Here is a 23,742-nt window from a genome sequence, read left to right as displayed (position 1 = left end):
TATTTCTTTCTCTTGGACCACGAGGGCAGCACTGTCCCACAAGCAAATCGCCAAGAATTAAAGCAAAGAAAATCTCTGCATTAACCCTTGTCAAAGCTAACCTTGTCCCTTCATAGTTAAATTTTATATTTCATGGTTAATATTTGAACTGGTACAATTTAATTACAGTTATATTTAATATATTTGACGTTCATTGCTATTAGATTATCGTAAAATACATTGATAAATTCGTGCTTTCTTTACTCCCGCCTTTCTTGATTTATCACTGGGGTATTATTTCGTGTGTCATTATCTTGAATTGACCATAAATCTTCAAATACTATATTACAGACTCTTATGTGTATACAGAATGTATAATTCACGTAGTCGTGATATTCTTAACCTAAAGTTTCTTTACACTTTCACTTTTATTGAATACATATCGATTTTTACAGTACCTGGAATAAAGGTCGTAGAAAAGTTTGTAAAATAAGATGGGGGTATAATTTTCTTAACTAATTTCAAAGATAATATGTGCAGAATTCTACGAATTGTGTAAACATTTTCAATGACACAATTGAAAAGTTTGGTGTCCTAGAGTTAATTGAGGTAGTATTGTACCTCGTTGTACTTTGGAGGAATTTATCAAGAAAACTTTGATCATTTGAATAAATTAAATACCAATTTATGTAATATATTTTAACAGAAATGTCTAAAGACTATATCTTGGAAAATTCAATTAAAGACAGCGCGTAGTTGACTTTTAAAGGTAGTCTATGTAATATGGTATTGGAAAATAATCCAAATAAAGTATTAGCAATGAAAATGAAAAAGCAAATGTACTTAATATTACACATGAAATATATAGAAAGTCTGTCTCTGTTAGGAAATCATCTAATTGATTTATCCAACAGATTTTCTGTATGCTTAACAAATTTAGTTCATCTTGATTTGTCCAATGGCAAATTGAACGACTTACCAAATGCTCTAAATGTTCTACAAAACCTAGTTCACTTAAACATTGATTCTAATCAATTTGTTTGTATTCCAAACATTGTCAGCGAATTGACTAGTTTAAAAACTTTCACAGCTAGTAATAACTATATAAAAGAAGTTCCAAATGATTTAGAGAATTTAGTGAATTTAGAGAAATTAGATCTCAGTTCTAACAAATTGAAAGACTTGCCAGGTTCGTGTTTGAATTTGAATCAGCTAAAAAGTCTTTCTCTTTCAAGTAATCAATTTAAAATAATTCCAAGCTGCGTTGAAAGTGGAATGCATAATTTGCAAGAGTTTACATTCTCTCAGAATTCTTGCTCGGAGATAGATGTTTCACCGAAAAGTATTAAGTTGACCACATTCTATGCTGAACAAAATGGTACTTGTCCATCGTTTCCCAGATGGATACTAAATTCTAGGTATAAGAATCTGGTTAGCGTATCTCTGAATGGCACAATCTTTCATAAGTTTGACTTACCAGAAGAACAATCTACACTCAACATCAAAGTGTTTTTTATGAGACAATGCAAATTAGACGAGACAATCGTAGAAAAATTAATAGCTAGAATGATACATCTCGAACGATTGATAATTGGCAATAGTAGCATCCATAATGGAAATGGTTTCTGGTTTATACCAATAAACTCGTTGAAAGAGCCGTCCAATCTGAAAGAAATTGATCTGAGTGGAACAGTGATTCCACAAATACCTAAAAAAATTAGTAATTTTGTTAATTTAACCATACTGAATATTAGCTTTAATAATATTACTTGGTTACCAGAAGAAATTTGTTCCCTGACAAAATTGAAACGTTTGATGGTAGATAGAAATAATTTAATGACACTTCCAAAGACTATTGGAAAACTAATATCGTTAGAAGAGTTGAATGTGAGTCATAATCATTTGTGCGAGCTGCCGGATACGTTGGAAACTGTGAACAGTTTACAATATATTGATCTCTACGACAATGAATTGGAAACTGTACCTGAATTTTTAAAGAAACTGACAGGTTTGATAGGGCTGGACCTCGAACAAAACTATTTTCTGACCAACAATTTATTGGTAAGAATTTAAATAAGATACTTTATTAATTATAAGAAGAATCGTCTCCAAAAATGTGTACAGTAAAAATTAATAACGAGATCAATAGCTTGATAGGTACGGTCAATATGAAATTATGAGAGCCAGTTTGAGAGATCATTGGAAAAGCAGCTACAGAATACTTGATGGAATCAAATTAAAGTTATCCGATGACTCAGTATTTTCACCTGCAAGAAGACTATCACACTCATCATCGTCGTCAGATCTTTCTTATAATGGGGAAGTCTTGTGTCCATCGTAAGTTATTTCAGTTTACATTACATTTATATTTCATAATGTTTGCTTGAAGAAAAAAGAATATTGAAATGAACTAAACTTCTATTTATTGAGAAGGAGCAGTTTTGAAGCTACAAACAAATTCTCTAAAATGATGAAGTACCATGCCACAAAACTTTTTCAGTATACGACTCAAAAAGTTAATCCAAGATTCCTTTACTGCTGTCATGTATTTATTCTATTTTTTCCCGCAGCTATTATAATTTAAGAACAGCCAATGTGAAGTATACTAAGCTTAATGAATATAATGTAAAACCTACGATAAGTTCGTGTAAATTGACAATTCGATTTGCAAATTTAGAAGAATTAGAAATAAAGGTAATTGTTCTTCGATCAGCGTTTGTGTAATTATATTAAAAATAAAATGACTGCCTGTATAGTGAACTATAGTGGGTTAGGGTTAATGTCTGGTTTGGTTGGATTGGGTGAGGTGAGTCTTAAATACGAAATAATTCAATTCTTACGTCTGTAAAACCGAATTTTTGTTTTCTACCAAGGCGATGTTTCTTTTTTATTTTCTCTTGCGATTTGCATAGCTGAAATGTTTAACATAGACAAAATTCCGGAGAAGTGGAATTTGCTAAAACTCCACACTTTTTGTCTGAGCTCGAGAAACGGTTAGCAGAATGACCTGAAGATGCTTAACCCTTTGCACTCTACCGTCCCCTCTCGTGGGACATCGTAATGCTAGCATATCATTCGGATGTCCCCTCTCATGGGACATTAACTTGTGCTCAGCACCGTGCAACTCCTAGCTCACAGGCACGTTCCCCTTTGCACAGGTGCGATCCTCTAGCACATGGACGTCGACTATGCGGACCCCTTTGAACCCGTATGGTCGGCAGACCGCGGACGAGGCTTGGAGAGCTATCATAAATGCTGTATAAGACACTACGTCTACCTTTCCGCAAATAAGCACACATCTACGGACTATACTGATCAGTCCGTGTTTTATGTGCATAAGGTGTTCAAAAAACATGGCAATAGCTTTTTGTCTATATACAGATGAAGAGGTTGTTATCACTGTTCGATTTCGCTGAGTAAACGGCGACGTTTCAGACATTAGAAATCGGCTTGGACTTGGTCCCAAGTTGGTCTTTATATACTTAGAAAAAGGCCTATAGACGCTAGAAAAATTTTCACTGCGGAATACGAAAAAAACAAATGATATTTAATAATAATTATAATATAATTTTTATTGAAATTTATCTTTATTTTAGACCCGGGGACATCAATCAATCTGGACACGAGCATTGGGATACTTCAGAAGATTCAGCCGATGACTTTGATCCTAATGGTGAGATACAGTAATAGCTTAATTTACATTTTGGATTTATGTATATAACTATGACGCACCAAATTGACAAATGGAATAAATATTAATTCAAGGGAATTTTTTTTGCAGAAGATAGAGAACCGACGATTCGTGGCTATTCGCCATTCACATTTTACCAACCGTACCAACGGTTCTTCTGTCCTGCGGATTATCATGCAACGAGTGTCAGATCGAAGATTTTGAAAATGTTGAAACAAGGGACTCTGGTGTGGTCGATGAATTACGCGGAAGGCCAGTTCGACGACCCATAGCATTTAATACTGTTTATCGTCTACAGTATTAGCATAGCATTTAAAGTTAAGATTCGTCATTCTGTGATACAAATTATAGAAATACGCTGCTCAACGTGATCAGTATTTACGATTAAATGTTTTCGAGAAGAAAATGCAAGATTGACAAAGAATCATTATGTTTTTAATGTTTAACTAAATTTTAATGTTTTATTTTCCTAATTTCATTGAGCAGTGTAATATCTGTTAACGCCGCAATACTTGTAATGAGGTCGAAGAATTAACTGAATTGTGTCTAAAGCTGTTAATCGAACTGCCGAAAGTTTAATTTATTTTTAGTTCGTTCACAGTTGAATTCATTGCAATATTTTTCTCCCATTGTCGTTGGCAATGTAAAGTATCGTTTTATATTTTTTTACATTACTCTTTATAAATACTTGAGACTGTTAAAAGATTAATTCTGAAAAATTCTTCGGAATTAAAAGTAATTTTCGGCTGCTGTTTAAACAATTTTCTAAAATTGAAATAAACAAATTAAACTGCTAAAGTTTGGAATAATTTTTCCTTCCAATTGTATTGAAGCTATAGCTGTTGATATTTAAAGATTTAGTATATTGCGTGCAATCCCCGAGTAATTATTACTAGAGAATGAACGGCATGAAATTCATGAAAACAGAGGGTTGTAATATATTTAGAAATCAGCATTTTATTGTTTTACAGTGAAATTTACAAAGGTGGTTAATCTAATCTACTGTTGTAATTTCACTGTACCGTGCTTGATACTCCGTTCACACAATCAACGAATAGTCACAACGCGTTAGCGAATTCGAACCATTCGCGCGGACAGTGTAGTTTAGCAGCTGTCGTTTTTTCCTTCGTTCGCCGTTGTCCGCGTGACGCGACGCGGTTGAAAATGATCGAAATCGACAGTACAATTACGCGACACCGTGCATATTATGCTACCTAAGTAAAACTTTTATGCTCTTAATGGTACCGATACGCTTCCGTTGCTTCGTGTGGCTCGGCGAATGAATACAGTTGATATTACGAGTTCATGCTCCCTTATAATTTCCATTCGTGCGAACGATCGATTCGATTAAATAATTATCATGCGAATTTCAGTAGCGCCGAGACGAGGCAATAACAATTGCCTCAGAATGCGATATTCGAACCAGTTCCGTTCCGTGTAAACGAAGAAGTGAAGACGCGAGAAAGGAAGATCGATCGTAGAATAGATGATTTATAGCGTTGCCAGTTTTTCAGATCCCGTACTCGGTCAGGTGTCTTAAAAATCGCTCGTTACCGCTAACTTGTGGATCGTGTAAGCGTGCGGGCGTTAATCCGTGTCCTTAGAATACTTGGTCGAAGGGGGGAGGATCGTCGGTCCAAACGAAACTTGCCTCCCGTTCAGCGATCACATTTTGAGCACACATCGCGACCAGAACGTTCCTCTGAGATTAGACTCTTTCGGACCTTGACATAACCTCAAACGATTAATACTCGCGCGTCGGTTCCAAGTAGCCAAAACTTTGAGCTTGCACAGAACACACCTGTAACCTATCTATACGCGCACGAACCGGTCTTCGGAGACCGTTCTTATCGGTGAACGATGATATCACGATGACGATATTAGTATGAGAGCTTGATGGAGTTCATGAAGATGGACTATACAGGCCGAGTAATGGTAAACGTGTACAATGTTTCCCGCGACAACAAATGAAATTCAATATCGTCGTAGAATCGAATCGTAAACGAAACAACAGACGAAGTATAAAAATATCAGACGTAAAGAGTGTGTTCAATTTAACGTACGATAATATTCTATACATTATCATTGTTCAATTGTCTTTCGATACAGGTGAATCAACTCGTATGTGTAGTATGTATGGTCTCTGTTGTGTTGTTTGTAGGTGTGTCGTTACGAAAAAATTTCTTTCGGTATCGTTCGGTGATCGATGAATTATACATCGTACGAGAAATCGCGTAGGATCGTCACACTCGCCAGGACACTACGGCGCAGATCGCGAGGACATCATTACCACGTAATTTTAGAAGTGATTCTCTCGCAACAAATCGTTCTTTACAATGCTCTCGTCCCTACGGGCCGCGTAGCATAATAAACATTACCTATTTATTGATTATCTGTGCGAATTCGTGCACGACTTTCAGTAATTGGGATAGAAGAGACACGCGCAGCGGTGGCCGAGGAGTCTAGCGCGTCACTGGAAATTGATGGAGTACCTCAGGATAATTAGACTAATACCGTGCCCGTCGATCCCGGCGCACCAGCTACGAGAAGAACACTTGAAGAACACTGGTCGTTTCACAGTGAGAAGCCTCGATCCATGGAGTTCCTCTACCTAGCCAGGTAGGCGTTGCTATACCTAATTAGAGTACACGTCCTGTCGACGATAAGTTCGTTCGTAATAACACATTTTCTTGACCAACAGGAATCTCGAGTATCTCGGAGAAGAAATCACGCATCAAGAACGGCTGTGTAAAAGATGGCAGTGGCTATAGAGAACGATGGAGATTCTCGGAGACAGTTTCTCGCGTTACGGAGGAACATCTTAATCAACGGCGTTCGTTTCTGAACGATACGGATCGTACCCTGCTTCGGAGACTCGCTCGGGCGCTATAGTCTTCCTCGAGCTCGTTCGAGCAGCATTATTCGAAATAATTTCTTACCGAAGATTTTGCGGCACTTGTTCGTCGACAGTTCTGTCTGACTCAAGCGTCCACTCGAGCGAAGTAGATGGAAGAATGATACAATATCGTGATCCTCGATTTCAGAACTTGGACTCGCTGATCGCCTCGAAGTCGACGAAGGTTACCTTCTTAGCTTTTAAGTTGCCCTCGTGGGGCAACCCCTAATGCTATACGGATATCTCCTGTATCTGCACGCGTTTCTTGATGGTGTTCGTGCCGGTGGTGGTGCTGAGCGAGCTGGTTGTCCTGGTGGGCGGCTTTGGGGGTATCGGATCCTTGTGAATGGCGTTGCTGGTCCCGTGGCCGGATTTCGACTCGTTTCTGACCGACTCGTCCGTCTCCAGCGACTGGCTTTGTAGGACCTGCTGGTGCTCCTGAATAGAGGGACTCCTGGCAAGGGTCGTGTAGGAGGGTGGCGGCTCTTGCGTCGATCTGGGACTGTCCGGTCCTTTTATCGATGATCTCGTGGTCATTGGTAGGGATTCTTGGCCGTTCGGCGTGCAGTCCATCGCCGCTCTTTTCTTATCTCTGTCTCTTTGGTAATAGATACCGGCGAATATTAACATGTTCAGCACCAGGAGGATGCAACCGACTCCCACGGTGATCGCTAGGGCAGTGGTGGTGCTGTAGTAGTGGCGGGAGGCCAGTCTTTGTAAAAGTTCGGCGTCGTCCTCCGAATCGTCCAGGATCGGCGTGATGTCTTCGGTGATGCCGTCCTCGCTCGACGGCGTGCTACACGCTGTTGTCGAGGACGCGCTGGTCTTGGTCGTTCCTACGAGGGGTAGTGGAGTGTACCATTCATCCCTGACTGGTCCTGAAAGTTATTAACAATAACTGCGTTAACAAATTTATTGCATCGACCTAGAAAGAATTGTAGTATCGTGATCTTGTGCGCTGATATAATTAAAAAAGGCGTATTCAAACAATTTTGATTAAACAATCGATATTATAAGTTTAGAAAAAATACAGCGAGCTTAAAAATAAGTGAGAACGTATTTATATTATAATTTATATTATAGACAAATTAATATGTAGATTAAAAATTATTTTATTCAAACAACGTTTTCCCGGGCATTTGACGCAAGCTCGGGGAACAGTCTTTGAATAAAATAATTTTTAATCTACATACTAATTAATCTCAAAATATACTAAATGTATTTCAAACTTTTGTTCTTTAATGGTAATAATTTTATAAAATTTACAGGTGGGGTGAAATATAAAAATAAAAGTTTACCCGCATAAAAGTGGTCGCCCCGCTCCCGGAAATGATGATGCCGCATAGAGACGTCGTCGTCGCCAGGTCGATGAAGCTGTGGGATCAGGTTGAGCCAGACCGCCATTTTGTGGCCACGGTAGTGGCTCTTCATCTTCGGTTTCATGGCTAACGAAAAACAAGATAGTTAAAGTCTATCTGAAGCGCTCAATTACTGGAATTAATTCTATGAATTAATTCTAGCCTGAGCTCTCGATTATTGGAATTAATTCTATGATTTAATTCTAGCCTGAGCTCTTGATTATTGGAATTAATTCTATGAATTATTCACCGATGGTTAGATACTGTTGCGTGCCGGTTTCGTACGGCTCCCACGTGAGACCCCGGTACCGCGTTTTCTCCTTCGGCGTGCCGTAGTCCACCGACTCGATTTTGTGTGGCTCGTTCGGGTTGCCGGTTTTCGCAAAATTCGTGAAGAACGTGATCACCGCCTCGGCCACGCCCTGGTCCTGACGGGAGTAATTCCGCGGAAAGAAGGGACCCCCCGCCACCAATGGCAAGCCAAAAATGTAAGGGATGTCCTCGCCACGAATGCTTCCGAGACGCTGGAACAATTATCGTATTAATTTAAATGTAGAAACGTGCAACGAACTCGTGTTATATTACCGAAATTAAATTAGCTCTTCTGGAAAATTATTAATTAAATTTAATTTGATTATTTGTAATTGAAGTTATTAATAGAAAATTTCTTTCTTTTTAAGGACAGAGGGCACGCGGTCCAGCAACGTAATTTTAAGCAGAAGCATTGTCAACCCTGTGCACTTGAAGCCATTTCAACTGTAAATATGAAATAATTTTCCTGACACATAATATTTCTAGTCTGTATAACAAAGTGCTCTTGAGGTAAGGTTTGTAACTCGTATTAACAATTCTACTAATTAACAATTTTCTAAATGTACATTTTATTAATATAAAAATTATTTCAGGATGTAGCAATTCTCACGAAGCCTCGGAGTCGCCGTTCCAGTGCAAAGGGTTAATTATCCGGGACAATTTAGCGTCGCACAGTGTTAAACAGCTTCATGAATAATTTCGGAGCGTTCAATTCGCATTTAGCGATATCATCGGGCGACGTCAATTAACAAGTACAGTGTTGTTTCGCGCGAACAACGGTGTATTTGAATCGATAACTCCGCGCAATTCCTCCCTCGTAATTTTAGACTTGTGTACCGCGCGCGGCAATAAATTAACGTATAGTTAACGGAATGACGTTCGCGCGCACGAATTTGTCGAATTCGATGATTCAATTTGTCGTTAAAAATACGCGACAGTTTGACTATTTTCATCTATTCGTTAATCGTTTTTGAAACCGGTCGAACCGGTCGAACGGACGGGGGGATGCGTTGATTACAGGTGCAAGCGGTAGTTGGAAAGATTCGGCGCGAGCGACACCGGAACTTATTAAACCCCGCCGCCTTTCCACGGCTCGACACACGGTTTTCGGTTTAATTAAATTTCGCTTTGTGTGTACACAGCTGGCACACGCGGCCGCGGCGGTGGCCCCGTGAGCGCGCAGTAAATCGCTATTAACCGTGGCCCTGGGCGAAACTTATTAACTTTCGGCCACGCTGTGATTCATGTTGGCCCTTCGGAAACTCGGAGGTTTACGACGTGTCCGCTCGCTGCCGTAGAACAAGAGGCCGCGACAATTTCGAACTACTGCAGTAAACCCTAACTTTCTCTGTCAAGATGTTGCTATCCGCGACGAGCACGCTACGATTAATTATGAACTGGATTCACCGGGAAGCAACCGAAGATTAGGACGGCCCCGGCTGTCTGGAATTATCTGGTACGTACGCGATCGGGCCAGTGGTTACTTTAACCCTTTGCGGTCGGAGGTATATCAGCTGGAAATTTAAAATATAATATATTTAATTTGAGGTATATAATTTAAAATATTTTAGACTTATCAAGACTGGAGTATTAATTTCAGATTTATAGTGTATGCATTTTATATAATTTGGAGCATTTTTTAAACATTATGGAACTGGATTTTATGAATCATGCAGCAGTTAAGAGTTATTAATAATTTTGTAAGTATAAATAAATTTGATACAAAATCATTTTTAGCAACAACTTAGGGTACCAGACAGTTCTCTGGTTTTCTGTATTGCCTTTATTTAATATTGTTTCTAGACTTTGATAACAGGAAAATTAAATTAAAATTGAATTAGAAATTAAATTTAAAATTAAATTAAAATTAATTTAAAATTGAATTAAAATTGAATTAGAAATTAAATTTAGAATTAAATTAAAATTGATTTAGAAATTAAATTAGAAATTAAATTTAAAATTAAATTTAAAATTGAATTAAAATTGAATTAGAAATTAAATTTAAAATTAAATTAAGAATTAAATTTAAAATTAAATTCCAAATCAAATTTAAAAATTAAATTTCGATTCAGAAGAAATTAATAATAATCATATTTTGCAGATGCTGCGTGAAATCTTTATCACAACTCTATCTCATCATTGCAATGCAAGGAGTATTAACATAGGAGTATTAACAACTATCGAGCCATTCTCGAGGAATTGTTTACCATCAAATAACCGGTCGGTAAATTATCAATATTCCTTGGTAATGTCCTAAAACCCCGAAAAACTTTTGCCACGGTAAAATAGTCAGCCCCGAATCATCTTCGCGGGTTACCGCCACGAATGACGGTTCTCTACATTATTTTCCAGTGACCCGGATCCAAGGAATCTGATTAAATTTTGGCAATCTGGCACGGCAGTCTGCGGTGAATAAACCGGCGAGAGGGTTGATCCTGGTTCAAAAACCGGGGGCCACCATTCGGTTTCCACGGGCAACGGCATACGCGCGCGGAAAGGCGTCGTAATAACGCGAACATCGGAGAGACTCCGGCCGGCGAGCAAGTTCGAGGGATAACGTCACGCTTAATTTACATCGAGAGAGAGAGAGAAAGAGAGAGAGGGAGAGAGCCCGGGCGATAATGCGAGAGCGTCATCCGCGGGGCTCTCGGGGCGTCTGATTAAATCAGTAGCTTCATCGTGGAATCATGGGCAGCGGTTAAGTGGAGAAACGAGAGGTCGAAACGAACGAGGTGGGGGGGGGGGGGGGGGGGAGGGATCGATGCCGAGGAAACACCGAGATTGGAGTGTAGCATCGGGCAATTTCCGAGGCGCGAGGAAACGAGAGCGCGTGCACCGATCGCGTTCTCCGGATTCAATTAAGCCGAACCGACGAGTGTCTTTCGTCTGTCTCGCCTCTTGTTTGACTTTCTTTCGCGTCGGGGGAGATTGGTTAACAGTTTTCGTGTAGCTGGGCGCCAAGGCAACAGCGGCAGCCTTGAAAAGAATTTATTACATTTAAAAGAATTTGTTATATTTAAAAGAATTTATTATTTTCGGCTGTTCATTATGTTCGGCTATTGGTTATGTTTCTTTAAATTAGTCAGAAATTTATATGCTAATATTTAATACAAAAAGGAAATATTCAAGTCAAGATCAGTCAGAAAAACTCAAGAAAATTCAGTTAGAAAAATTTAAGAAAATTCAGACAGAAAAATTCATCTCAAAAAAGTTACACCATTTTAAAAGCGTCGACTCAATTTAGCTTCCCACTGCATTACTTCAAAATTCGCGAAAATATAATCCTAGAAACAAGCATATTCGACTGTAGAAAAAAGTAACTGTACATCGAACTTATCGCTGCTCTGTAGCTTGCCGCTGTCCTTGCCCTGCGGCTTCCCGGTGTCCTTGGTCTGATGGCTGAAGTGGTAGAAATAGGTCTTGGCCCCTCTCCTGGCATGATAGAAAGCGATCCTCATGAGCGGGGCGACCGTATGACCGTCGCTCAACGCCTCCATGGTCGAGTCCCTCAAGTTGATCGGATGTAGGACAGGCTTGTCCCAATCCGTGTACTCGTTCCTCACGGCGGAGAAGATCTCGTTCAGATGATAAACGTACGTGTTCCTGATGAACGTTCTGAGGATACGGTTCCGGTGATCCTCCTCGAACCCGTACTGGATGTCCTCGGCGTTGAAGTCGAGATTCGATTCCGTGGAGGAGACACCCAATATCAACGGCACCCTGATGAAAGTGTCGCTGGCTCTCTCCATGTCGAGGCCCGGGTCTGGATTGTTTTGGTCCACCGGCAAGCCGGGCCCGACACGCGGCACGAATCTGAATTACAAAAGACACACTCTGTTGAGTCGAGATGACATATTGCCGTGATTAACCCTTTCGGACGAGCGCTGAATATATCCGGCGTCCGTGGGACGATCGGTATAAATAAGAAAATTTTATATAAATATTTCTAAATATCTTCTAAGCTACGAGCAACGCTTTTGTTAAAAAATGTCCTTTTATTATGCACAGTTTTTATTTAACTCCTAGGACATATCATCTTACAAAGGAGGACTGGTCACGTGTGAATTTTCGCCGCGGCGCCTCGAGTGTTCGTGTCGAAAGGGTTAAAGCGGCTATCGATCATCGGCCTGATCAACGCTGCGCTCGTTAACCCCTTGGCTACAGTGTCTACCTTGGCCACTAAAATGTCTTCAGCGGTAACATCATTGTCTCGTACGCAGTTTTCCGTAGTTTATGGAAGTTGTTTATGTGGAAACGACGCCGAATAGGCCGAGGTATCCACGGACGTTAAGCGGAGGTCGGGATGGGATCGTAAACGGTTAGTATCTTACCGGATTTCCGGGAGTTCGACCGCCATGAGATCGTAGAGGGGCACGCCGCGCAGACAGTCGGCGATATCCTCGTCGTTTCCCGTCGAGCATCCTATTTGCTCCGCTACTTTTAAGCGCAGGTCGTTCGGATCGTGAACGGCGGCCCACGGGCTCAGCGCCGAACCGCTTGATAATACCACACGATGGAACAGACCTGGAAATACCATAGAGTCGTTAGCAACAGAGATAATTGAATCGTTCGTCGTAGTTGCAATTTTTACGGTCGAATTCTTGTTAAGATTCGGTCGAATACTTGTTAGGATCACATGATTATGGAATGAGAAGAAGACCGGTGATTTTAATATTTTAATTATTAAAATTATTTTAATATTTTAATAATATTTAAATTAATTTAATTACTTGTCAAAAGAAACTGTGCCCAGAGCGATCGATAAAGCGCAAATAAAATTGATCTTAAAAATAGATGGACGCAGCTGTGCGATCGTATAAAAGAAGCTCTCGAACGTCATATTATTATTTCATGAAATTAAGGCCAATCGATCGGAGAAGTTCGTCGACTTTCGGGCGAACGTTGACTCACGAATCCATCGCCGGTCACTCAATATTTACAAAGCGAAGTTTTCTTTCTTGTAATTGATGATTTAACCCTTTCGCGACGGCGCACCTGCACCATTCTTCGCTACTTTTCGCAACTTATTGCGTAAATAAATTAATATAGTAAATTAATTATTGCATAAATAAATTAATATAGAATAAAAATACTTTAAGCTAGGAAAATTATTTCGCATTTACAGTTAAAATTGTTTCGAGTGTAAAGGGTTAAGTAGGTAATGATCCACCCTTATAATCGACTTGGACGACGGTTTATAGTAGACGCGCGCGTGCCGGGCCCGCGAATTTTCCGCGCGGCGCGCGGAATATAAAAAGGAGAGCGACGGTGCTGGCGCGCGAGACAAACGGCCATCGATCTGAAAATACGATCAAACGGTGGATCCCATGGTCGTCTGATGGGCAAATATCGCTTTCCGAAAATTACACCGGCTCTCGCACGAGACTGTAAAAGGCAAATATTTGCCACCTCCCCAACCCACCTCCGCGCGGATCGGAGGACATTTACATTGGACACGGATTGTACCGTATTTTCCTTCGCCATACTGTCGGATTAATCTGGACACCGTTGCAACGTTTCTACGCGAAATCGTCCACGTTTAATCCGTCCGCTGCCTTCGACTGACTTTGACGTATGGTTCCGATTATTAAGTGCAATACACTTTTGCGCGAGGAACGTACCATTTTTATTATTAATATGGAACATGTCGTTTCGTAATCATTGCTGATTTGGTTACAGTGATTCTAGCTGTGGATAATAGATCAGGTTATGTTAGCTTTTTGATTTTGGTTATGTTTTTAGCTTTAAGCTGTTTATATAGCTTTTTGGTTATGTTAGAATTTTTATTTTACTTCTAGCGCGCAAAACGAAAGTAGAAATTTGTCGCACACTATACATAAAATCGCATTAATCACAGTACTCCAGATATCCCAGCGCTGTCCGAAACAGCGTCATACGTCTTCGCGGTTTCTAAACGTCTCTCGCAGCCTCTTATCGTTCCGTCGACGCCGCGATTAAACGTCGCATCCTGCATGCGAATCACTTCATTCGTTTCCGTGAAAATTTTAACAACGTTACCCCACCATTGGAGCCGTTCTCCATCGCGAACGCTTAAATCGTCGTTACACACCTTAGAAATGTAGATTCGGAAAGTTTCCGGCCGCGGGAACGCGCGCGTGAAATACAAATCATGAACTCGTACGATTGGCACCCCCCTCCTCTCTGCCGCCATTATTATTGGCGGCCATTAGATCTCGAGGCGTCTGTTGGCCAGGAAATTGATGGAGTTAGGGGAATGTCTTTGTCCATGCTATACCGCGAAATCGCCAGCAAATTGGAGGTTAATAATATTCGTATTTAGTAGAGCTTGCATAAAATCTTCGTCACGAGTTTGACTCGTTATTGTTTGCGCAAGGAGTTAAATATATATATCGGTCGGCGACGAAATGAACGAGAGACGACAGGAAAATGCGCAGTCTACGAGCCACGTGGTAGGGGAAAATCAATCGCAGCCGATGTTTGCCTATGCGCGCATCGTCTGTCGGTAACAATTGCACGACGCGCGTATCTATTGTCACACAGTTATCCAGGCATTTTCCCTTGTCAGTCTACACAGTCCGATCTATATCCGATAACGAAACAATTTAAGGGAAAAATGTGGACAAAATTTCAGCTACGATAATATATATTTCGTTATCGGAAATGTTTCTGTTGTTTGAGAAACCCTCGTTGTTCGAATGTTTTGGTTTCGTCGCGACGTTACGAAATAATCGTATTTACTTGGAATATAATAACCTTGACATAACCTCAAATGCTGTATTAATAGATATCTTTAAGTTGTAAATATAACCACAACATAACTTGACATAACCGGAAATAATTGACAAATGGACTCAGGCCACTTTTAAAATAAATGGCTCAATTATTGAACCAACTATGAAAAACCATGTGTCAAAAATAATTTATTTACTCGGAATATAAATAACCTCAAATACTTTATCAACAGATATTTTTAAGTTGTAAATATAACCGCGGGCAACCGGAAATAATTAACAAATGGCTGCTTTAAAAATGAACGGCTCAATTCTAGTCTACAGCTTCTCTAATTTAAATAAATTTATTATTACATTTCCCACAATATTTTCATTAACCAACGAATCCTATCAGTGAAGAAGATAACAGGTACCATCCGTGTGCATCAGCAGAAGGTTTCCTTCACCTCCGACTTAACAAAGAGACTCCAAGACGCTTGGAATAAAACAGCAACGTTCCACAGAATCCGCGTCCGTCTGTTTCTGTTTCTGCTCGGCCATTTCCCGTTACTTCCGGTTGCAGCTAGACCGCGGCGAACCGGTTTACATGTTGATGGGGGTTGGGTGTGCAAGGGTGTCCGTCTCTCGGCCTGTCTCCGTTTTCCCCGAGCAACGGCTTCGCAGGAAGCGTCGGCGGAACACAGCCTCTCTCTGCTCTCGGTCAGAGAAGTCTGCGGCTTTTTCCGTTTCGCTCTTCGCTTCTTTCTGATCCCGATATCGTGGCGCGCCTGGTCGACGACCAACTTCCGGTGGGATAAGGGGGGGCCACGAGAGCTTTTCGATCCGCGCGCGAGCGCGCGCCGTCAGAATGCACTTGAGTGCTACCGAAGAGCGGCCCGGAGGAAGTTGATGCTTCGACCGGACAACTTTTACCCGGGTTTCCTACTCTTTTTCCTCTGCCTCCCCCTTTTTCTCCCTTATCATCACTCTCTTGCCACGCTACGGGCATATGTGAGGGGTAGTAGGTACGTTTCTCGGTGGCCGCGAATCACCGGCCGTTGAATTCGTTGAAACTTTTCGGGTATTCGGTCCGCGCGCCGGCGGACGAAGTTCTCCGAAGTCCAACGAAAAACCGGCGCGCGATGTTTTTGATGGCGCATTAAAAATAATGACGCCGGGAACTGCGTGACTTTTGAATTTCTAATGTCCGAGCTCTCCCGTGGGTTTCGAGTATTGATTGGGTGGAGGGTAGCGAAGACGTAAGTCATTAACATACCATAAAGTAATTTCTAAACCATCTAATATTGTTCTTTCACCCTTTAAAATAATCTTTATAGCAACAACGTTTAATTTTGGAAAAATTGTTAAATATGCCACTGTCGGCACGAATCACGAGAATGAATTTGGTATATATGAAATAAACTTCGTCGCTCAAAATGAGAATACTATAAGAGAGAGAATTTATTTTATAATTAGAGCTAAAATGGCTTCGAGTGCAAAGGGTTAGGGCGCGAATGGTCAACACAGGATCACGCGTTAAGGCCGCGATAACCCGTTCGCCAGATTTCCTTTGAAAAATGTTGCGCGCCGCTGCGATTGTCACGCGCGATTCCGTTTCCGTCGACGGGGATCCCGTCGGCATCGGGGGCAAAACGTTCGGGGAAACTCCAATCTGGCCGGACACGTACGATGCCAATAAAAAATACATCCTCGGGTTCTCGAGGTATAAAACGAACCTACGCAATTTGTCACCATCCGCATCCGCGCGAGATCGATACGCGCAATTTTTCCTCCTCCCGTTCCGACTCCTCTTTTTCCTCTTTGCGCGCGCGTGTGCACGCGAACGTATCCAGTGTGTATGCGAACGTATCCTGTATGTATGTAGGTATATGTGTGTGTGTTTTTTGCATGAGATCTCCCGGTATCTCGATTGTCGGCTCGCTGGTTTCGCCGGACTAATCTCTCGCCGATTAATCTATCGAGTGTCGGCCGCCGCTGAATCCCCTCTAATCGTGCCCGACAGCGATATTTCTGCTCTATTCCGAATCGATTTTCATTCGATGCCGCCTCGTTATTGTACGGTCCTTCGTCATCGGTCGAATAGCGGGGTGGGCCCGACGGTCCGGCGCAGCTATGATCGCTCTCCTCTTAGGCGCGCGATTCGTCACAGTTATCTAATTTCGCGGATCGGTTTTTCGACTTTCTCGTCGCTCTGTTGTGTTGCCTGGAAAGAACGTGCGGTTGACGAGTAAATATTTGGCTTGGTGAATAATTGATTTTGTTAATAGACTTAAGTTGTATTGTTTTATTTTTCTTTGGATTTACGTTTTTTATTTGGTAAGAATATTGCGTCGATTAGTTGTTTGGTTTGAAAATTGAAGAGCAAGATGTGTATTTTAGAGATATTTTGTTGTTTTATTTTTGGAAAAGCATTAAGAGAACTTATTTATATTGTTTTCTTGTCGTTTGGACTTCCACCTTTAATATAATAACAACATTGTATTAATTAGTTATTTAGTTTCGTTTCTATCTCAGTAAAATTTTTAATAACCGCCTTAAATCATTAAATACTACAAATAATTCGTTCGACGACTGGCTCCGACGTTTCCTATAGAAAACCCACAGAACACACATTGTTAAATAAAAAGGGGTACTAATGGAGGGGTGACTTACCTTTACCATAGGGAGCAAGCAACAGGAAGTTGACGAGCGCCGCGCCGGTGTCGTGGCCAATGAGCGTGATTTTGGTCGGATCGCCGCCGAACGCGGCGATGTTCTCTCGCACCCACCGCAGCGCCATGGCGATATCCTTCAAGGCCAGATTCCCGCCGGATCCCGGGATCCTGTCTGGATACGGCCGTGTCCTCAGGAAGCCTGGAACACCGCCAACAGTGGTTACCAGAGTCGACGATTTCGCTACGGCGGAAATCAGATATGGCAAATATTTCGGGCTTTGTTATTATCCTATTCCAATTCTTTCTCGATTTCGACCGCCTCCTCTCTCCCCCCACCCCCTCCCTCCGTACCGCGCGACCTTTGTTTCCCATTTCGGGGAACAAGAATCGACGCGAGAAGTCTACCGTCGAGCATAGAGACCCGGGCGTATTTATATCTCGAATGGAATCTGGCGGCTTTTTTTTCTCTCTTTGGAGACCGCGTCGCAATAAAATTGTTTACGTATCGGACAGAGTTCGATTACAGGAAACGGGGCCGCGGTGTATATGTCCCGTTATTCCCGATATATTGTAATTGAATACGGTTACGGAACCATGAAATATTAATTCCACTCCTCCCCGTGGATTTATGGCTCTACCGGCGTGTTTGTAATTAATAAGTTGCCGCCATCTTTTTTTTTTTCACGACGCGGACCGCTGCTTTGAACTGCCGCGCGAACTGCTTGAGTTCAACCCCTTGCACTCGACTGACTACTCCGAGACGCCAGCAAAAATTGTTCATCATGTTCTATGATAATCTTCGCATCGGTGAATTTGTTTATTTTAAAGAGACTGGGCGAAATGTTGCTCGAGTCTTGAGATTCGATGTCGATGAAACGCGATTTAGCTATTTGAAATGGAATTGCTATAGGTCAGGGGAACTACTTTAGATCTCCAGATAAAATAGCTTCGAGAGCAAAGGGTTAAAGTTTCCAGATTTAAGTTTGACAATTCTAGGAACGTTCTGGAAATCTGAGATTGCAAAAAAGACTGTTTAAAAGACTCTTTCGTGGAGCTCTTTAAGGAATCTCGCTGTTTCTTTATCAAGCTTCTTTAATTGCAATCTGCTGTTTTAATTGCGATTGAATTGGAAATTTAGCAATAATTAAAAGGAAAGTGACGGATTCTAAATATACTGAATTATTACAGAAAAATTTTGTTTTCAATTAGGTTTGAAAAAAAGAGATCGTTCGTCTTTCAGCAAGACAGCGATCCAAAGCACAGGTTGCAAAAGAACTTTGATATTAACAATATTAATTTACTTGCATCGCGTTTGTAATGCGAATTAATTTTGTGACGAATTAAATCGTCAAATAACTTAAATATACACAAAATCAAAAGAACGTTCTAAAAATCTTATTTTGCAAAAGAAGCTGTAGAAAGAAATTTTTCGTAAAACCCTTTAATGAATTTTTCTCGACGTAACCTTCACATACCTAAAATTCCTAGACGATAATTAAGCGTGATCACTATAACGTGGCCAGCACTGGCTAACACAGATCCATCGTAGACGTTCCCGGTTCCCCATTCGTAGCTTTCGCCGTGAATGTAAACCATTACCGCGTACGGTGCTTCTAATCCTCGTGAGCCTGCAACAATCAATAATTATTGTAACTATTACATTCCATACGACGTGCAATTCTTGCTAAACCATACTTTAAATCCAAACACATAGGCAAAGTATAATTGTGGTTTAAAATAAATATAAAAATAACAAATTCATTGCGAGGACGAAATATTGCAAGCTCCAATTGTTGATTCGACGTCACACGATATAAATTAATTCGCAACTCTTATCTAAAAATGCCACTGGTTTAATAATTAAATGCTATTGGTTTAATAATTAAATATAATTGATGCTTCGTTTTATCCTCTGTTGATTCGACGTCACAATTATGTTACGTTAAATTAAATTACGTTAAATTAAATTATATTACGTTAAATTAAATTATATTAATCGCAACTCCTATCTAAAAACGCCATTGGTTTAACAATGAAATTCTATTGGTCGTTTTATCGATTTGTTCCGATTTGCCGCGCCCATCGAAAGCAATCGTGATTTCTAGCAACATCGAATCTAATATTGCTAACGATAATAACGCGAGCGGATATCCTAGTTTAAAGAGCCTATCCTCGAAACCGGCGGAACAGTCCCCGGCATTAGCATCAGCAATTTCGGATGGCAGACACTCGCGGTCTGTTTAATTGTAGAGGCTCTTCGCGCGCGGTTCAGTAGAAGTGGTCACTGCTTAGGCAGACGGCACGTCACCGCGATTTAATTAGCTGTTCCGGTTGAATAAGACGAGGCTGGAAAACTGAGCCGTCCAATTGGCCTGATTAAAACACTTCGTTATTCAGCGCGAGGGCTCTGGTGATACACAATTTTGTCTGACGGCGAGATTTGCAAGTTGTACATCAGCTAGAATACAACGTGTAACTTCGTTTTCACGTTTCTCTGCTTTCTCCTGTAACGATCGCTTGAAAATGTTGTTACAAGTAGTGTAACTATAAAAAAATAATTAATTTATAAAAATAGAAGAAATATGAAACCAAATGAGACATTGAAAATTTTCCATTCGCGACAAGAACCCATTTTTCAGAAACTCTTCGCACAACCATCTTGCTTTAAAAAGCGTTTATAATATTTTCTTGGCTTACCATAACCCAACAATAACTGCTAATTGTTGTAAATTATACCTTACACTACTCTGTCCCAAGAAATAATAAACTTCCGCCATTTAAATTTCATAATCAAGGTACAGTCCCACCTTCGATTCTCTTCCCCGAAATTCCAACCCTTGATCTCGCGTGGGCCGCACCGCACTATAGCGAAAAACGCGTACCCGATCGAAAAAATAGTCGTCCGCCCGCGCAATTATCGAAAACGATTTTTCGGCCAATTAGCCACGGCGGCGTCCCCGCAATCAAACCGTCGCCGTAATATCTCTCTAAAGTGTCGTTAATCGCGCGACTATCGCCGGCTAAATATCGCTCTTTAATCGGCGGCAAAGCGGAAACGAGAGGGGGGGGGGGGGGGGGGAGAGGGCGCGCGATTAGCACGCGACGTCGCTTTTATTGGTTTCGTCGAAAATTGAATTTCTCTATCGTGTTACAATCCGGTCGGCCGATTTAATTGGTAGCGGGGCCACGTTTGTCGCCCCCCGCGTGGCGTCGGAGGGGGGGAAGGGGCGCCCATCCCGGCGAATAACAACGCGAGACACGCTCGACGCGATTTCGCGGATCCCGCGGACGTGCGACGCTCGAATGAAAAAATAGCGCCGTCGCTTTAGCTAAAGGTGGAATGAAAATATTTTTTTGTGGAAGAGGGAAGGATAGTTTGGCGCTAATATACTAGTGGAGCTATTCATTTTTGGTCGTGGTTTATGATATAGAAGTTGAAAGTTTCTATAGGATGCAGTTATATGTATAGAACATAATTCAAAATTATGATGTTTGGGTATTGATATTATTTACAGGTGGTCTTTGAAAATGCCACCCGGTATACTAGAAGCAAATACGATCGATGCACTAGCTGTACCATATAATATTATAAATTAAAGTTCAGACATTTGAATATTAATTGTTAAATCTCTACGCCAATGGTGAATTGTCCCGATTTAGATGATTCTCGAATATTAACTTGGTATACCAGAAGAAACTGCGATCAACACACTGGACGTACCATATAATATTATAAATTAAATTCCAGACTGGCAGATCATCAACAACGTTGTCGCGTTTCGCTACAGTCTACCAAAGAAACTGTCCCCGATTCGCAAGCGTACATAATACCAGCAATTAATTAACTCGTCTTAATAACATACTGTCTGGAAATTTTCAACCGATATCTATCACCTGTTTATGGAGGAGCGCGCACAGTGTTGCGAAGCAACTTACTTCACGAAGTAATTAGTACCGAAGTAATTAGTACCTTTATATACCCCGGGTATTATCACCAAAGTAAGAGAGCCCGCGCTCGTATATCATTCGGCGACTGTTAAAGTCGCGGCGCCGCGTCACGGGCTCCGTTGAATTGTCATTAAAAAGTCGGAACCGATTTATAATTGCGTAACAAAGATATCTACGGACGCAAAGCAAATATACATTTATTGGAAAAACAAGGTATAAATAAATAAATGTTTGAGAATTGAAATATAATATTGTTACGCGCTGAATTACGCATGATCAAAGAATAAAATACCATAACCTATAACACACGAAGTCAGCGTATTTTCGCAACAATGAAAATAATTATTCGAGCTATGAAAGTCCTATATATTTTATAAACTTTAAAAAACCCTCTCTGCTTCTATCTATTTATCAGATCCCTGACATAACCTCGTCCATTAATCCCTGACACTGTCACTTCCACCCAAAGTTTCAGGGAACAAAACAGCGATCCCAAGTACGGTCAAAGATCCTGATCCTCACCGCTTCCGGGTATGTACAGGTTCAGGAAGAGGCAGTCTTCGCTCTCATTGGTCAGGAACATGTGCAAATGTTTCAGCTGCTGATACCTGCCCAGAGGCATTTGCGAAAGGGCGACCGTGTCATTGCTGATGTCCGGCAAGTGCTGCGGGCAGACGGCGCCGAACGTGTCCGCCAGTTTGATGCCTTCCCAAGGTATCGGCGAGATGGGCGGTCGGAATCGTAGATCCCCGATAGGCGAGGCCGCGTACGGTATACCCCGAAACACTTCCACCGGGTCCAAGTGTCTGTTGTTCAACTCCTGCGGCAAGAACATCGAGCACTTCGGTTAGCGGAACCTCGAAGCGAGAGGACAACGAAAAACTATATCTTATTGGTTAGTATATAATAAAAGCTGTTACCAAATATAACAAGTAAGAAAATTGTATTAAACGCTTTTCTTGGTAAATTATAATTTATTAATAAAATTTATTTTGTTGTCGGTCGAACGAGGTTATCTAAGTAATTATTAGTAATAAACAATTTTTTATTAACCCTAGAAGCTTCGTTAGGGCACCGTAGACCTTAACATAATTTTGTAGTAATTTTAAATATAATTTATAAATAGAGATAGTATATATTTATTTTATATCTTTGTTATTTTGAACAATATTAAACAATTTATAATTAACCCTTAGAGTATTGGTCATTATAAAGTTATAACCTTTCAATAATTTCTTGTTGACAAATTGTTAAATTAAGACATCTTCATTTCTTCTTAAATTCAAAAAATATTAACATTTCTGCTGTAATTAATATTTTTAACCTACGAAAATGCATCTAAAGTTATGTCAATTTTCTAAAACATATCATTATTTTATTAGCCTAACCCTTCTCCAAAATATTCGCGGTTATAAATATTCTCTGCAACTTTAAACAATGAATCATCGTTGATGGATGCTCGCATGCGAAATTGGTACCATTAATGTATCGATGATCACGCGTGCATATATACATGAAACTTGGTATCGTCACGCGCGTCATCGATGATCATTCACGTACGAAACTGGAACGACCATAAACGACGTTCCATATTCCATACCTGTTTAATGTTACAGAGTATGTATGTAGTCATACTGTACAGTAATTTCACTGTATTGATACGTTTTAAGGTGTTATAATGTTTAAAAGAAATTATGTCGAAGATAAAGTTAATTTATTTAATATTTTAATATTAGTGAATAATATACACGCGACTAACCTTAACAATGAAAAGCGACCGACTTTCGTTACTTGCAAAACAACCGGCTCAAATGTTATCGTACAATTCGTCCTCTATTCTGCATGCAAAATGGCCCACGTCCCAGTTACCGACCACCCCCCTCCCCGTCCCGTACACATTCATCCCTCATGTTTTTATTTACTTCCGGTCGCAAACTGCTCGGAGTTCCTGTCCAAAGGAGCCCCGAATTAGGGCGACTACGAAACTCGATAATTGCTTTCGTTAGACGTAATTGTACAGGCGGAGATGGGGTGGGGGTGGAGGTGGAGTGGGGGAAAAAGGTTGCAGTTCGCCGACTTTCTTGGAAGCAATTATACCAAAAGAGCTAATAAATCTCGTTTGGTACGCGTCGACGTTAATTGCGCCTCCGGGTGCCGCGAGGAAAAGATCGTTCCTTCGAACTCTCTTCCC

At 40.8% G+C, this 23,742-nt stretch overlaps 2 protein-coding genes and 1 long non-coding RNA gene across 17 annotated transcripts in view; 2 read left to right on the top strand and 1 right to left on the bottom strand.

Annotated features, from left to right (window-relative positions):
• Positions 1-73: 73 nt before the first annotated feature.
• On the top strand, positions 74-4,458 carry LOC144473244 (uncharacterized). 2 transcript variants are annotated; one of them, XM_078186939.1, is made up of 4 exons: positions 74-2,040; positions 2,129-2,316; positions 3,576-3,652; positions 3,761-4,458. In XM_078186939.1, the coding sequence occupies exons 1-4, from the start codon at positions 763-765 to the stop codon at positions 3,940-3,942; spliced, it is 1,725 nt and encodes a 574-aa protein (XP_078043065.1). In that variant the 5' UTR covers positions 74-762; the 3' UTR covers positions 3,943-4,458. The 2 variants fall into 2 exon arrangements, with proteins under 2 accessions (XP_078043065.1, XP_078043066.1); XM_078186940.1 differs by lacking the exons at positions 3,576-3,652; positions 3,761-4,458 and adding an exon at positions 2,413-2,974.
• A 1,139-nt stretch (positions 4,459-5,597) lies between these two features.
• Positions 5,598-12,574, top strand: LOC144473404 (uncharacterized). Of its 14 annotated transcripts, none has more exons than XR_013494567.1 (9): positions 5,598-5,729; positions 5,832-6,289; positions 6,372-7,105; positions 7,177-8,412; positions 8,605-8,988; positions 9,379-9,692; positions 9,837-9,936; positions 10,338-10,456; positions 10,589-11,651. It is a non-coding gene; the product is annotated as an uncharacterized LOC144473404 (long non-coding RNA). The 14 variants fall into 14 exon arrangements; XR_013494568.1 differs by lacking the exon at positions 5,598-5,729 and having other exon boundaries at positions 5,832-5,963; positions 6,091-6,289; XR_013494571.1 differs by lacking the exon at positions 5,598-5,729 and having other exon boundaries at positions 5,856-5,975; positions 6,091-6,289.
• The window catches only part of Nlg-5 (neuroligin 5), a 230,878-nt gene continuing 213,932 nt past the window's right edge, over positions 6,797-23,742 (bottom strand). The window contains exons 7-14 of the mRNA XM_078187250.1: positions 22,074-22,371; positions 19,079-19,231; positions 17,602-17,802; positions 12,568-12,760; positions 11,563-12,049; positions 8,175-8,448; positions 7,865-8,011; positions 6,797-7,444 (exon numbers count right to left, since the gene is read on the bottom strand). Coding sequence (XP_078043376.1) covers positions 6,798-7,444; positions 7,865-8,011; positions 8,175-8,448; positions 11,563-12,049; positions 12,568-12,760; positions 17,602-17,802; positions 19,079-19,231; positions 22,074-22,371 — 2,400 coding nt within the window. The 3' untranslated portion in view covers position 6,797. The remainder of the gene's footprint in view (positions 7,445-7,864; positions 8,012-8,174; positions 8,449-11,562; positions 12,050-12,567; positions 12,761-17,601; positions 17,803-19,078; positions 19,232-22,073; positions 22,372-23,742) is intronic.

Source organism: Augochlora pura, chromosome 7 (genome assembly GCF_028453695.1).
Source record: "Augochlora pura isolate Apur16 chromosome 7, APUR_v2.2.1, whole genome shotgun sequence".
Lineage (NCBI taxonomy): Eukaryota > Metazoa > Arthropoda > Insecta > Hymenoptera > Halictidae > Augochlora > Augochlora pura.
This window is presented reverse-complemented; position numbering and strand designations above follow the sequence as displayed.

What these genes read in the sequence shown, in the direction of transcription:
- LOC144473244 (XM_078186939.1), top strand. Translation starts at nt 763, where the DNA reads ATGGTATTGGAAAATAATCCAAATAAAGTATTAGCAATGAAAATGAAA. An exon ending in GGGGAAGTCTTGTGTCCATC is followed by an intron (nt 2,317 to 3,575) that starts GTAAGTTATTTC and finishes TCTTTATTTTAG; the next exon opens with ACCCGGGGACATCAATCAAT. An exon ending in CGATGACTTTGATCCTAATG is followed by an intron (nt 3,653 to 3,760) that starts GTGAGATACAGT and finishes TTTTTTTTGCAG; the next exon opens with AAGATAGAGAACCGACGATT.